Source organism: Rousettus aegyptiacus, unplaced genomic scaffold (assembly GCF_014176215.1).
Source record: "Rousettus aegyptiacus isolate mRouAeg1 unplaced genomic scaffold, mRouAeg1.p scaffold_m13_p_2, whole genome shotgun sequence".
In the NCBI taxonomy this organism is placed as follows: domain Eukaryota; kingdom Metazoa; phylum Chordata; class Mammalia; order Chiroptera; family Pteropodidae; genus Rousettus; species Rousettus aegyptiacus.
Genome location: NW_023416295.1, coordinates 49,578,348 through 49,592,862, shown reverse-complemented (window position 1 = coordinate 49,592,862; position 14,515 = coordinate 49,578,348). Strand labels below are relative to the sequence as shown.

At 34.7% G+C, this 14,515-nt stretch overlaps 1 protein-coding gene across 5 annotated transcripts in view; it reads right to left on the bottom strand.

Moving 5' to 3' along the window:
• The window catches only part of ABCB11 (ATP binding cassette subfamily B member 11), an 84,186-nt gene that overhangs the window by 65,879 nt on the left and 3,792 nt on the right, over positions 1-14,515 (bottom strand). For 3 of the 5 annotated variants that reach the window (XM_016165411.2, XM_016165413.2, XM_016165416.2), the window contains exons 2-5: positions 7,528-7,630; positions 6,182-6,203; positions 4,441-4,492; positions 3,416-3,654 (exon numbers count right to left, since the gene is read on the bottom strand). In XM_016165411.2, the coding sequence (XP_016020897.2) occupies positions 3,416-3,654; positions 4,441-4,492; positions 6,182-6,203; positions 7,528-7,603 (389 nt within the window). In that variant the 5' untranslated portion in view covers positions 7,604-7,630. Of the gene's footprint in view, positions 1-3,415; positions 3,683-4,440; positions 4,493-6,181; positions 6,204-7,527; positions 7,631-9,553; positions 9,679-14,515 lie in introns of those variants that run through there. The other 2 variants (XM_036236799.1, XM_016165414.2) reach the window with 2 other exon arrangements.

Here is a 14,515-nt window from a genome sequence, read left to right as displayed (position 1 = left end):
GATAATAATAAGTATTAAGATGTGAAGATATTGGATCTCCCGTACACTGGTAGAGGGAATGTAAAATGGTACAATCACTTTGAAAAACAATCTGACAGTTCCTCAAATGGTTAAACATACAGTTACCATATGACCGAGCAATTTTACTCTTAGGTGAAATGCAAACATAGATCCATACAAAACCTTGTATACAAATGATTATAGCAGCATTATTTATAATAACTAAGATGTAAAAACAACCCAAATGTCCATCAACTGATGAATGGATAAATAAAATAAGCCTTGAAAACGTTATGCTAAATTAAAGAAGCTAGTCACAAAGGACCACATATTGTATGATTTCATTGACGTGAAATGTCTAGAACAGGCAAATCTACAGAGACATGAAGTAGATTAGTGGTTGTTTAGGGTTTAGGGGAAATAGGAAATTGGGGAATGATAGCTAAGGGGAATAGGATTTCTTTTTGTGACAATGAAAATCTTCTAAAATTAATTGTGGTGATAGATGCAAAACTGTGAATATAATAAAAAACACTGATTTGTACATGTTAAATGGGTGAATTATATGATATGCGAATTGTATCTCAATAAAGCTGTTTTTAAAAGCACGTGGTCTTAAAGTGTCTAACGTCAAAAGTGCTTGAATGCATATACTAGCTACATGCACATTGCTAAGATAATAGACTGAAACCCAAGAGAAAGTACAGGCTCAGACTTCTACCTCAATGCACCCGTAAGCGGGGCAAGTGAGGAAAGGAGCTTCCTATGGCTGTGGAAGTCAGCCTCCAAAGAGTCCCTAATGATTCTTATCTCCTGATATTCATACTCATACTCCCCTCTCAATGTGTAGTAGGCTTGGTCTGTGTGACCAAGAGAGTATGTCAGAAATAATGGTATGTCACTTCCACAATTACAAGACTTTGTGACTTCCATTTGAGTTTTTATACTTTAATTGGATAAAAGTAAACTGCATTGTGATATTTGGAATCCCCCTTCTTTCATCTTCTTCCATTCTTTTACCTTATTTTTTGACCATTCTGATCACTTAAAAAGGAGGCCTACTGTTCTGTAATCCTTTCCAGTATTATTCACAAAGAGCCATTTGAAGGGCTTTTGCTTATAAATTCATTCAATGGATTACAATTGATGTGTGTAAACCAATATTATGAAAGGGAAAAACCAGCTCCTACCATTATACATGCATGCTTAAGTTGATAAAATCGTTGAGTTGCCTTGTATAGTTCAAGATTAATTCATCGATTATGAGTGGAGAAATTTTACTTTTAATGATTTACTTTTAACTTTTTTCAAGAAAGAAAGTTGTGAAAGAGTTGGATAATTTTGGAGGCACATTAACCACTTACAGGTAGGAAAATGTCCTTGCCCTTCTCTCTCCCACCCAAGTCCATTTTCACAGTGATGTTACTATGTAAAATCTAGACAAACATTAATTCAAAAGTCTAACAGTCAGTATTTATATCAGTGATTATAATAACTCACAATTAAAGTATTTAACTTATCAAAGGAGTTCCTAGTAAAGGAATAGCCTGAGAAATGTGTGGTCTACATAACTTTGATCATTGTATGATAATTTTTTTAAAAAAGGATAAATGTCCATATACATGTTTAGTATCATGTAGATTCAGCCAAAGCCTATGAACTTTTGAAAGTCTTTATTTGCTTTGCATTATTGCTCTCCTTCAAGTACATGATCCAGTAAGAAAGAATAAAGTATGAATAATGGGTAACCACAATGTAGTCCTTTCTAATGAATGCTGGTGATGCAGACATGAACGATAGATTCATTCTTTAATTCATCTAACAAATATTTATGAGCACTTTGTGTCATGAATATGTCTCAAATTTGGCCCCACTAACAGTTATTTACAAATTTTAAGACATAACAGAATTAAAAAGATAAAACGGGGTATATTTCCAGGAATGTTCCCTTGAAAAAATTTATCTTCATAAGTATCACTAATCTTTTGGGGCCAATTTAAATCATACAGAAATCTGAATGCATTTTTTTTTTCAAACAGTGGAGTGATTAACTTTATATTTTGTAGTCACACCACTCTGTAAAAAGCAGTTCATTTCCACCCTCCAACCTAAATAAAAGACTGGAAAGACTGTCATTGAAAACAGTGTCTCTTTTATACAAACTGTTCTGAGTCCTACTTCCGAATTTAGGAAAGAAACATACATATTTAGACATTAGAAAATTTATTTCTAAGGAGTAAGCTTAGTATTTTTTAAAGCATAATTCTGTGCATTGCATATTATCCTGTACTTTTCTGTCAAGCACTAAACAGTTTGTGACTACATATTTATTTGAAGGGTCACTGATATAACGACGGTCTCACTGAGTAGAACTAGGCTTCAGAAAGATAAGGACCATGGATGGCTCTTAAGATAACCACTGTATCCTTTATGCTTACATGAATTCCTGGTACATAGCAGATGCTCAAACTTTTGGTTAAATGAGTGAATGAATGATTCTAAAAGTAGGCAATATTATGGAAGAACATCAATGATTTACAAGGTTTTGTTCATAATCTGGATTTAAGTTTGTAGATAATTTTTGAAATAAAGGTGAAAAATATAAGTTCACTTGGGGGAGCCATTCTAATTATCTTTCTAGCCAGGATGTGCCCTGCTTTTAATTCTCAAACCTGAGTGTGTGGTTTCATACATGCAAATGAACTTGTTCTGGCCCTGAGGCATTTTGAGGCAGGCTACAAAGTCCATGCCATGAGAACAAGTCAATCCTGTGTACTCTACAGATTCACGATGACAAGGCAGCTTGGTGGGCTTATCACAAAAGAGAACAGCAGCACAGTGAGCTCTGGCTAATTCTGCATGGCGTCCTTCTTTTCACGACACCAAACCACTCTTCCACGGAAACTCAACTACTAACTGAGACCAGTGGCCCCTACTCCACTAATGAAACTAGAGGAGTAGCAAACTAATGAAATTCCTGTTATAGAAAGAAGGTTGGGGATCTAGCAGATCATCAGCCACAGCCACAGAAGCTAATAAATAGAAGAAAGGAGGAAAGAAGTCTTGGATAGGAAACATGACATAGGACTCAAGTAAAATCCATGGGTCATCTTCCTACTGGCATTCAGTATTGGTAATGTCATCCTCAAGCCTATAGTCTACAAAGTGATTAAATTTAGATGATGTATTCAATGGCCAATTTCCAATTCTGTTTTTCGTTGTTGTTTGGATTTAAAAACCTGGTAGGATAGGAAAAACCTCAGGGCAGAACAATTTATAGAAATACAGGTAAATTTGTGTTTCTGTTCTCCTTATGATACCATTCCAGCTCAGTCAAGTAAAGTCCCTTTATGAGTTTTGAATTATATTTCAAGATATGAATGAAAAAGGTAAAAAATGAAAACAAGCAGCCTACCCACAGCGCTTTCCACTTGTCACATTCTGGTTGAGGGAGCTGTTGGACCACACTATGGTGTTATTCACACATGCGTTTCCCGGGATCTGGAGTTCTTGTAGTTCAGTGTCATACTCAATAAAAACATCTGTCATGGTGCCAAAAATGAGTAGCACGCCTGGATGGGCTAGTCCATGGAGAAATGCACATAAACTTCCCACAGACATCAGCCAAATGTCAGTTGTCGAAGAAAACCGAAACTTGAAAAACAAAGGATTCAGAGATCATCTATGGGTGAAAAGCGGGAGAGGTAGGAGGACTATTTAATTTTAGCTACTAGATTCTGACATACAGTATTCAACGCCAAATTCTGTGGGAATCACCTTAACTGAACAACAGAGTTTTCACCAATTACATCGAAATAAACGATATATTAATTATCTAAAACATTAGACTCTTACTTTGTTAATCCATGTTATTTCTTTCCTAGTCTCTGAATTCACTCTCTTTATCTCAAGAGCTGACTTCAGTTCTTAGCTATTCACCCACAACTAAAGGGATAAACAGTCACTGGCTCTGATGTCGTTGTCATCTATATATGCAGTGTGGGGCATTCAGCAATAGCCTAAATTGTCTTTAAGATCTGATATTGACAGAGAAGGGTGCCTACTTATGCCTAGAAATGCCACCACCCCGAGCAAATTTGGCAAAAATACCTATACAATGAAATTTCTAAAGACTTTTCATAAGAATAAATATACATGATATGATTTCTATGATGAGTTTCCTTATTAAAATGATAATTATGGGCTTAGTGATTATTTTCCAGGAACTTTTCTGATCTACTGAATAGGATTCGTGTGTTTAATCAGCAATATATTTCTAATTGTTAGTCAGCATGTTATCACATAGACAAAGTTTATGACCGAAAAAGTGATCACTGTCATTAAAAACCTGCCATTATTACTAAAGATTTAACACTTCCTCCATGATCTGAAAATTCACGGTTGTAAAACCTATGTCATAAATCAGCACAGTTTTATTACCAGTTGAAAGAAGCCAACTAGGCTGCTATCACCTTTCTTCTCATTTTGTAACCTGAGGAGAAAAAAAAAAAATAAGGATTTATAAACTATCCTTTCCAAACAATAAGAAATTCTTCCCAGGTGGTGATTTTATGAGTCATTCTTTAGAAAGGGGGAAAAAAAAAAAAGGGGGGGGGGGGAACCACTGGCCAAAAATTGCATCTAAAATCAAGCTTTTATTCTTCAGATTTACCTCTCCTAGTATGCCTATATTTCATCTTCAATAGCAATTCATTAAAGTTTTCTGAGAAGTACTGAGAGAAAATAAAAAGATTGTACTCCCAGTTATACTAATGAATAACTACTGGAGCTCAGCCCTGACCCTTGACCTATTTCTACCTATATTTCCTTGTGGGTAAGTTGAGGTGGTTGGATTAGCTGATATAAAACTTCCTTCTAGTGCTTAAAAAATTTACAACTACATTAAATAGTGCTGACATGATGAAAAATTCCAAAAAAAAAAAAAAAACCCTCCCATACTTCCCATAAAGTCATAATTCCTTACTAATTCTTATTCATTTTATTTCTCATAAAGTTATATAACCTGTTTTTGACCTTCTCAACAGCAGGAATATTTACTTCACCTGAGTTATCCATTCATGGATACACCCTGGACCTTGCTTTCCCCTTTTTCTTTATAGAAAGAAAGTGATAGATTAACACTAGCTATCTTGCTATATATTTTATTTATTTATGGTGTTTATTATGTCTCCCTTACTAAAATGTAAGCTCCTCAAGGGCAGAGATTTTTGCATATTTTGTTCTTTTCTGTATCCTCAGCACCTAATTTTAGTGCCTGACATCTATAGGCACTCAATTAATATTTGTGAAATGAATGAATAAGTATGGTCTCCAGCCTTAGCTCAATCCACAATACTACTTCATCCCTCTAGAGGTTATTCCCATTCCCCTCAGTAGCTTTATTAAACTTTCACTCTGATCTCATTCTACATTACTACATTTATTAGGAAATAGATTCATCTCCTCCAAAAACCAAAAAACTCACACAATCTTTCTGCTCATCTTCTCATTGCCATTTACCTACTCGCCACCCCCCCCCCCCAACCTTTTTCATCTCTCTCCCACTCAGTGTGGTTCTTCTAGGCCAAAGCTGATGCTGCCACTCCTAGTCCAAAGCTAAAGTTACCATACACAACACCTCCCTCTGCCACGAATTACTTAAAATTTCTTAGATAACTCAACCTGTCCCTTTCCATCACCTCTATTTAAGGAACGTGCCTGGCACCTCTTTTCTATCTTCCAAATTAAACTTCATTTAATCCTGCCTTCATGCCAAAGTATGATTAACTGGCACTTGTTTTTGTGTGAGAATTTAAACTCTTAAACTAAAGAGGAATACCTAATTATTAAAATTTAAGTTTCTACAATTTGTGGGAAGAATTTCAGGTTTAGAGACCTCCTCCGTACTCATGAAATCATCTTGCCCAACTTTCCCCCTGCCCATTTAGTTGGAAATTTTATAGTGTTCCTGGACAGGAGATTTGAACCTAGTCCAAAAGGGATATTAAAAAGAGGTTTTGGAATCAAATTATAGTAATATTTTAAAGAGAAAAAGAATGAATTATCTATATCATTTTATAAGAAGCATAATGTACATACAAATATTATATATTTTTATACCTTTTAATGAAATATTGCAGAGTTATTCTAGAAAAGATGTGTTGTTGAAATAGTCACTTACCGTGAATTCTTATCATTACTATCTGTCAGGATAAAAACAATACATAAAGCAGTTAATACTGACAAAATGCAAAATAGTCATTAATAATTTTATTATGGAAAAATATTCCTTTAAATTACTTTTATTCATTGAACATTGCAAAATGATTATTATTTGCTTTTTTACATTTCTTTTATTCTCTCTCATTATGTACACACACACACACACACACACACACACACACATACACACACACATATATATAAAGAAGATATTTTTCCAGGAACAAAACTGCTGGCTCAACTACATTTCTGGACTTTTCTCCAAGATGTGAAATACTTGTATCTTCCGAATAGCAACTGGAGACCAACATTTCTAAATCAACTGAAGAAAACCTGATTATTTTAAACTGCCAAGTAAAATAAATATTTATTTATTTTTTAGTTCTTTAGGAACATCAGAATTTATCTATTTCAAATTTAAACCACAAATTAACTACACAATAAGATGCCATTGACACTTCCATGCCAGTAAAAGCCATAGGATTTAGCTGCATATTATTCTCCCCAGCATAGTTCAGAGCAGATGAAGGGTAGAAGTAGAAGTGGGGGTTCAGGATCTGGGTATAGGAAAACCGCATGAGAAAATACCCAAGGTGCTAATGTCAACCATCACCATGGGACAGCACACCCTGATTCCCCTGGCATTTTAGTTTAATTTAATTTAATTCAATTAATAAAGTGGTTATAGTATGGATAGAAATTAATATTTTGAGTTTGGAAATCAAACAGAACTGGATTAAAATTATGTTTCCATTTATTATTAGTCATGTGATCTTTGCCAAGTTCTAAAAAAATTGTCCAAGTCTCAGTTCTTCTTCAGTAAAATGTAAAATTATAGGATATATTTTTTAAAATAATAATTGCTTAGAAACATCTATCCTTACTATGTGTTAAGTACTACTGCTATGGGCCCCCTTTTACATTTTCTCATTCTGACCAGCACAGCCTTGGTACAGTTCCTTTCAGGAAGCAATGCTCACTAAATAATTACTACTATAATTAATTACAATAATATATGAATAAAGGTAATAATAGTCAATGCTGGACAACCCTATTCTGCCTAGGAAAAAGACATTTGTTGGTGAGATACTTTCACTCACATATACTTTGTGCATTTTTACCTTAGCACTTTCAGACATCCCATTACATGAATTCTAGGGAGAACCACCCAATTGTGTATATGAAACATGTCTCATAATAATTCCAAATATTGTTGAATCTTCCTCTTGAAACTTCACTAGTTTGTTCTACTTTTGTTCTAACCTCTCTTTATACAAGAGACAGTGAGAGAAAAATGTCACTTACATAATCCATCTGACTCAAAACAATGATTGTCCTCTCCAAATTTCTTCACACTGCGAAGAATTACTGAGTCAGACATGGTAATTGCAATCTCCAGCCAGTAAGCCTATAACATAAAATAAAATAATGATTACAATTATCTTTTATTCTTCTTTAATGAAAGTAGCCAAATGAGAGAACAACTTGGTTCAAGGAATAACCTTCACTAACAATCTCAGACAAAAGCAGATTTTTTAAGGGGTTAATAATTTAATGAAAGAGTCTAATGATTAGGAAAGATATACCCAAATCTGTGATTATGGTTTTCTCTGGCTGAAGAAAGGACAGTTGCTTTGTATTTATTTGTTCTTTCTGTTTATATGTTCTTTCTTCCTTCTTTCCTTTTCTTTTTTCTTTTTCTTTCTTTTGTTCTTTCTTTCTTTCTTTCTTTCTTTCTTTCTTTCTTTCTTTCTTTCTTTCTTTCTTTCTTTCTTTCTTTCTTTCTTTCTTTCTTTTTCTTTCTTCTCTCTCTCTCTCCCTCTCTCTCTCTATCAGTAAAAATAAAAACCACTAGAAGGTCACAACCAACTGGCAATATTCTTGGGTCAGTGTACCTGACCAACAACAGACAAATGCTGGTGAGTGGCCTTCAGTGCTTCTTTGTAAAAGAAGCCCTTAGATACAGAATACAGGAAGTCCAGTGTGAACCAGAAGAACTGCTACCTAACTCATTTAATAAAATAAGTATAACCTTGACATCAAAACAAACAAAAAAGAGTTATAAAAAAAAATAAAACTACTTTTCAAAACGACTATAATCGCTAAATAAGATATGTTAAGTATAATTCAGAAGTTTATGAAACATACAAAGAACAATGGTGATCCCAGGAATACAGTGTTTGTTAAATGTGAAGAAAAAAAAATGATCATTTGGATAGATGCAGAAAAAGTAATCAATAAAAATTAACATCTATTCCTGATTTTTAAAAACCTATAAAATTAGAAAAATCATTATTTTGCAACCCCAATGAATAAATTTTGGGAAATGATCAGCAATGAGTACTAAAACCATTAATCGAAATACTGGCAAAGAATAAACATCTAATAGTACAAAGTGTTGTGAAGATGTAGAAGTAAGACATTACTTTAAGTCATCATATTTCCTTAAGCTCTTCTTGGGTGAGACAATTTCTCATACTTTTCTTGTTTTTGATGATATTGACAGTTTTGAGGAGTATCGATTAGTTATTTTGTGAAATGTCCCTAAAAACGGGATTTATAAGATATTTATCTCATGATTAGATGAAAATTGTGTATTTTGGGGAGGAAAGGCCACAGAGGTAAAGTACCCTTTTCATTACATCATATCGAACATACTATTAACAAAACAAACACAGACTATTGGAACAGAATTGAGAGCCCAAAAATAAACCCATGTATGTATGGGCAAATAATTTTTGACAAAGCTGCAAAAACATACAATGGAGAAAAGAAAGCCTCTTCAATAAATGGTGCTGGGAAAACTGGAAAGCCACATGCGAATGATGAAACTAAACTGCTATGTGTCACCATATACTGATATTAACTCAAAACAGATCAAGACATAAATATAAGACCTGAAACAATAAATTACATAGAAGACATAGGTACTAAACTCATGGACCTTGGTCTTAGAGAGGATTTTATGAATTTGACCTCAAAGGCAAGGGAAGTAAAAGCAAAAATAAATGAATGGGACTATATCAAACTAAAAAGGCTTCTATACAGCAAAAGAAACCATCAACAAAAGAAAGAGGCAATCAACTGAATGAGAGAAGGTATTTGTAAATGACATGTCCGATAAGGGGCTAATATCCAAAATATACAAAGAACTCATACAGCTCAACAATATTAAAAAAAAAAAATACAATTAAAAAACAGACAGAGGACCTAAACAGACATGTCCCCCAAGAAGACATACAAACGTCCAACAGACATATGAAAAGATGCTCAACTTCACAAGCTATTAGAGAAATGCAAATCAAAACCACAATGAGATACCACCTCACACCTGTTAGAATGTCTCTCATCAACAGGACAACTAATAACAAGCATTGAAGAGGTTGTAGAGAAAAAGGAACCCTCATACACTGCTGGTGGGACTGCAAAATTGGTACAGCCACTATAAAACAAAACAAAACAAAACAGTATTGAGATTCCTCAAAAAATTAAGAATAAAATTATCATATGACCCAGCAATTCCTCTTCTGGGTATCTACCCTCAAAATTTGGAAGGATTTATCCATAAAGATATGTGCACCCTGATGTTTATTGCAGTATCATTTACTATGGCCAAGACATGGAAAAAACCGAAGTATCCTCTGACAGATAATTAGATAAAGAAGATGTAGTACATATATACAACAGAATATTACTCTGCATAAGAAAAGATGAAATATTCCATTTGCAACGACATAGATGGATCTTGAGATTATCATGCTAAGTGAAATAAGTCAGTCAGAAGAAGTTGAGAACCATATGATTTACTCATATGTGAGATGTAAAACTGAAAGCAACAAATGAACAAGACAAACAAAAACTCATAGACACAGACAACAGTTTAGTGGTTACCAGAGGGAAAAGGGGGCAGGGGAGAGGTAGATAAGGGGGTCAAATATATGGCAACAGAAAGAGATATGACTTTGAGTGGTGAACACACAATGCAACATGCAGATGACATTTATAGAATTGTACACTTGAAATCTATATCATTTTAATATATATATATTAAACAATGTTACCCTGATAAATTTAATTTAAAAAAACATGATAGTACCTATCAACATGTTTTAATAAGAACTAATTTTTTAAAAATAAATTTAATATTAAGAAGCAGAGTGAGAAACATGATTTAGTTAAGTAGTTTATGAGTTCAGTACAAATAAAAACACTAAATAAACCATATTCGAAATTATTTTATACAACAAGAAAATTTGTCCGATATAGCAGTATTAGGAGACTGCAATGTTTGCTGGCTCTACTGATTTTGAAATTTTAACCAAAAACATTTTTTTTTTCAAAAAGCAATGAAAGAAACTCTTGATAATAAGAAAATTATAAAACAACTTTAACAGTAGTTATAATATCACATCTAATTTTAAGACTTTTTTAAATTCAATCTCCAAGATTTTATTGGCTCAGCTCTTCATTTAAAAATAGTTCTTTCCACTGGTGTGCAAATATTTGGCAGTATTTAGAGAATATTTGTATAATGTCTTGCCCATGAGTTTCACATATCTTATGGTTTCACTCTATGTTGCTGAATATATTTTTTAACTTTTCTCCAGACCCTGATTACTCCATTTTTCAGGTCAAAGAGTGATGGTGATGCTGGTAAAATCCTCCTTGTAGGACTCATGTGAAAATGAAATAAAACTGTGTCTATTCGTCAGTTGGCACAAGTAGAGAAGATAGCTAAAGTTCCCTTTGCCCTTCAAGGTCAGAGACCCAGTCCGCCTGTCCCACCTCTAAACCCTCCGTTCTAGGGTCATTGCAGTAATGCAAGCTCTGTTAAGGAGGAGAATGCTGATCAACCAGCCTGCTCTCTTCCATTTCCCTCTCTGTTCCCTCTGCAATTCAGCACGTTAGGTTTCACATTAGGTTTGCTTACATTTTCCTTCTTTCTGAATGCAATGAATTTTCATGACCTTTATTTTACTATTAAAAAGGAATTTTCTCAAAGACAAATATTTATGCACAGCATAGATTCAGCCAAAGACCACCAGAAATACACCTATAGTTGAACAATATAGATTTATTAGTCATAGCAGCAAGAGGGAACACCCTGCAGGGGACCATGGGTGTCTCAGCAGGAAAATTTTTAGAAGAACTTATTACAGGACTTGGGCTTTTAGTTAGGTGATTTGGGAGAAGGTCTAAAGAAGTGGGGTTTGGTCCAGATTGGATGTTGTCAGAAAGCCAGAGCAATTTTATAATTGGGTAAAGAAATAGCAAGAGAGAGGGATGTTTGATATTTTGTGGACTGCACAGTGACCTCGTCTGGTCCTGCGCTTGGAAAAAAAATATGAACCAGGCTTGTTTTTTCCCACTTTATCTTTGTCTCAGAGTGACCTTGTCTGAGGTTGGTGAGATGGTGAATTTTACGTTTGTAAATTTGAGGGAGCTAAGGGATGCCCAGATAGTTGCAAAGCATTACTTCTGGGTGTGTCTGTGAAGGTGTTTCCAGAAGAGATTATCATTTAAATCTCTCATCGATGTCAATGGGCATCATTCATTCAGCCTACTTGAAAACCTGAAATGAACAAAATGGCAGGGAAACTCCGGGTGGAGGAACTGAACTGACATTTTTTCCAAAGAAGATATCAAAATGGCCAGCAAGTATATGAATTGGTTTTCTACACTCCTCATCAGGGAAATCCAAATCAAAACCACAATCAGCCTTTCCATCACATTAGGATACAATGAGAAGCTAGCAGCCCAGAAGAGAGCTCTCACCAGAATCCAACCATTCTGTAACCCTGATCTCAGACTTCCAGTCTCCAGAACTGTGAGCAATAAACTTCTGCTGTTTATAAGCCAAAGAACAAACAAACAACAAAAACTCCACAATGAGACATCACCTCACACCTGTTAGAATGGCTGTCATCAAGGAGACAAGAAATAACAAGTGTTGGTGAGGATGTGGAGAAAGGGGACACTTGTGTACCATTGGTAGGAACGTAAATTAGTTCAGCCACTATGAAAAACAGTATGGAAATTCCTCAAAAAATTAAAAATACAACCACCATATGATGCAGCAATCCCTCTTCTGTGTAAATATTTAAAGGACAGGAAAACAGCATATCAAAAAGATATCTGCACTCCCATGTTTATTTAAGCATTATTCATAATAGTCAAAATATGGAAACCACCTGAGTGTCAATGGATGAATGGATAAGGAAGACATGGAATCATCCATTCATACACATACACACACACACACACACACACACACACACACACACACACAAAATGGAATATGGTTTAGCCATGAAAAAAAGGAAATCACGCCATTCATGACAGCATAGATGAAACTTGAGGGCATTACATTTAGTGGGATAAGTCAGACAATAAAAGACAAATATTGTACTATATTACTTACATGTGGAATCTAAGAAAGGTGAACTCATAGAAACAGAGGGTAGAATGGGGGTTACTGGGGGCTAGTGGGTGGGGGAGTTGGGGAGATGTACTTAAAAAGTACAAATTTGCAACTAGAAGATGAGTATGTTATAGAGATCTAATGCACAGCCTAGTGAGTATAGTCAACAGTACTGTGTTGTATACTTTAAAATTGCTGAGTCTAGATCTTAAATGTTCTCAGCACAAAAAAAAATGATAATTATGTGGCTTGATAGAGATGTTGACTAAAGCTACGGAGGTGATCATATTGCAATACATAAATGTATCAAATCAATATGTTGTACACCTTAAACTTCTACAATGTTATATATTGATTACACCACAATAAAAAATTAATTAATCATTATTTTTTAAAGCTGAGGAAGGATGCATTTGCCCTTTCGCTTTAGCTAGGATATCGTCTTTTCCTGCCCTTGGACATCGGAGCTCTTGGTTCTCAGGCCTTCAGACTCAGTGTGGGACTTAGAACATTGGCTACCCTGGTTCCAAGGCCTTGGATTTAACAGCTTCCCTGGGCCTCCAGCTTGCAGACTGTCAGACTTCTCAGCTTCCATAGTCACATAAATCAACCCCTCATAATAAATCTCTTTCTGCACATCTATATGTAGTCTATTGGTTCTGTTTCTCAGTAGAACCCTGACTTATACAGTTAGTATTCTGAGAGATGATTTATTTATAAAAAGAGCTTAACATGGTTTTGGCATGAATACCAGGCTGGCTACTGAATATCTGTATCTGCTCTTTTGTTTGTTTTCTTTCTCAACATTCAGTGCATCATTCCGAACTTTGGTAGTCCACTGGTCCCTTTTGATATACCAAGGAGCTCTACTTAGATGTACACTCTCCAGCATTACAGGGCATACACTGTGTAGCATCTAACTGTTAGCCAGAAATGAAAGCTAATTACCTTATCTCTGGCCAGTCAAAAATGGCAGTGATGACTTTTGAAGGCCACTGTGTTGAAAATGTTAATTAGTTGCATGCATCTACAAAGACAGTGGCAATTTTATAATACTTAGTTTAAGAAAGTGCAAAAGATATCAAAATTACTAGAAAGAATAAACAAAGGCCTTGTTTATAGTATTTTCCAGAAAAGGCAATGTTTCCAGAAATAGATGTTAGATGAACTGCTTCATATCATTATAAGCGTGGAGGAAAATTCTGATATATCATTAAACCATGTTTTCTACCACGGGTTAATTCCCTTTTTATTAGACAAGATCCTGGGAACATCATATAGCAGATGCTGGAGGATACTTCTGCTAAGCTCTGAAACCCTGGAAATACAGTGGGAGTCTGGTTTTGAGTGATAAACAGATTTGTTTTACAGGGTTATAAGTGTCTCCTCACTTGGTATACTCTGTGATTTAGGAAGTGCTATGATAGTTTTTCACATTGTTTTTCCCCATCAATACAAGCAGACAAATGCCACCTAATTCTACTCTCTCAGCACCCAGGCTAACAATTTTTTCTTGACCTTCCTGAAACATGTCAAAGGTACTTGGGTATTATACATTGTAGAAAGCTTGAATTATGGGGTTTTTTTTAAACAATTTACAATAACAAAATTTTACTTTAACTGACACAAAAGAAGTCAGATTTTTAAAAAAATTTACCATGCTACTTCCTTTTCACTCCGCCTTTTTGTATGGTAAATTATTTTAATCTCTGAAAAACCTCTTTAGAAATAAATTTTCAGGGTCTTTCAGAAAAACTTGTTTTCAATGAATTTGAGACCCTAGTAGTGAAAAGTCGGAAATCAAAATTTCTAAGTACTAGTCAGCAGACTTTGGCCACCTAATCCTGTAATCCCCCAAGAATTCTTATTTGT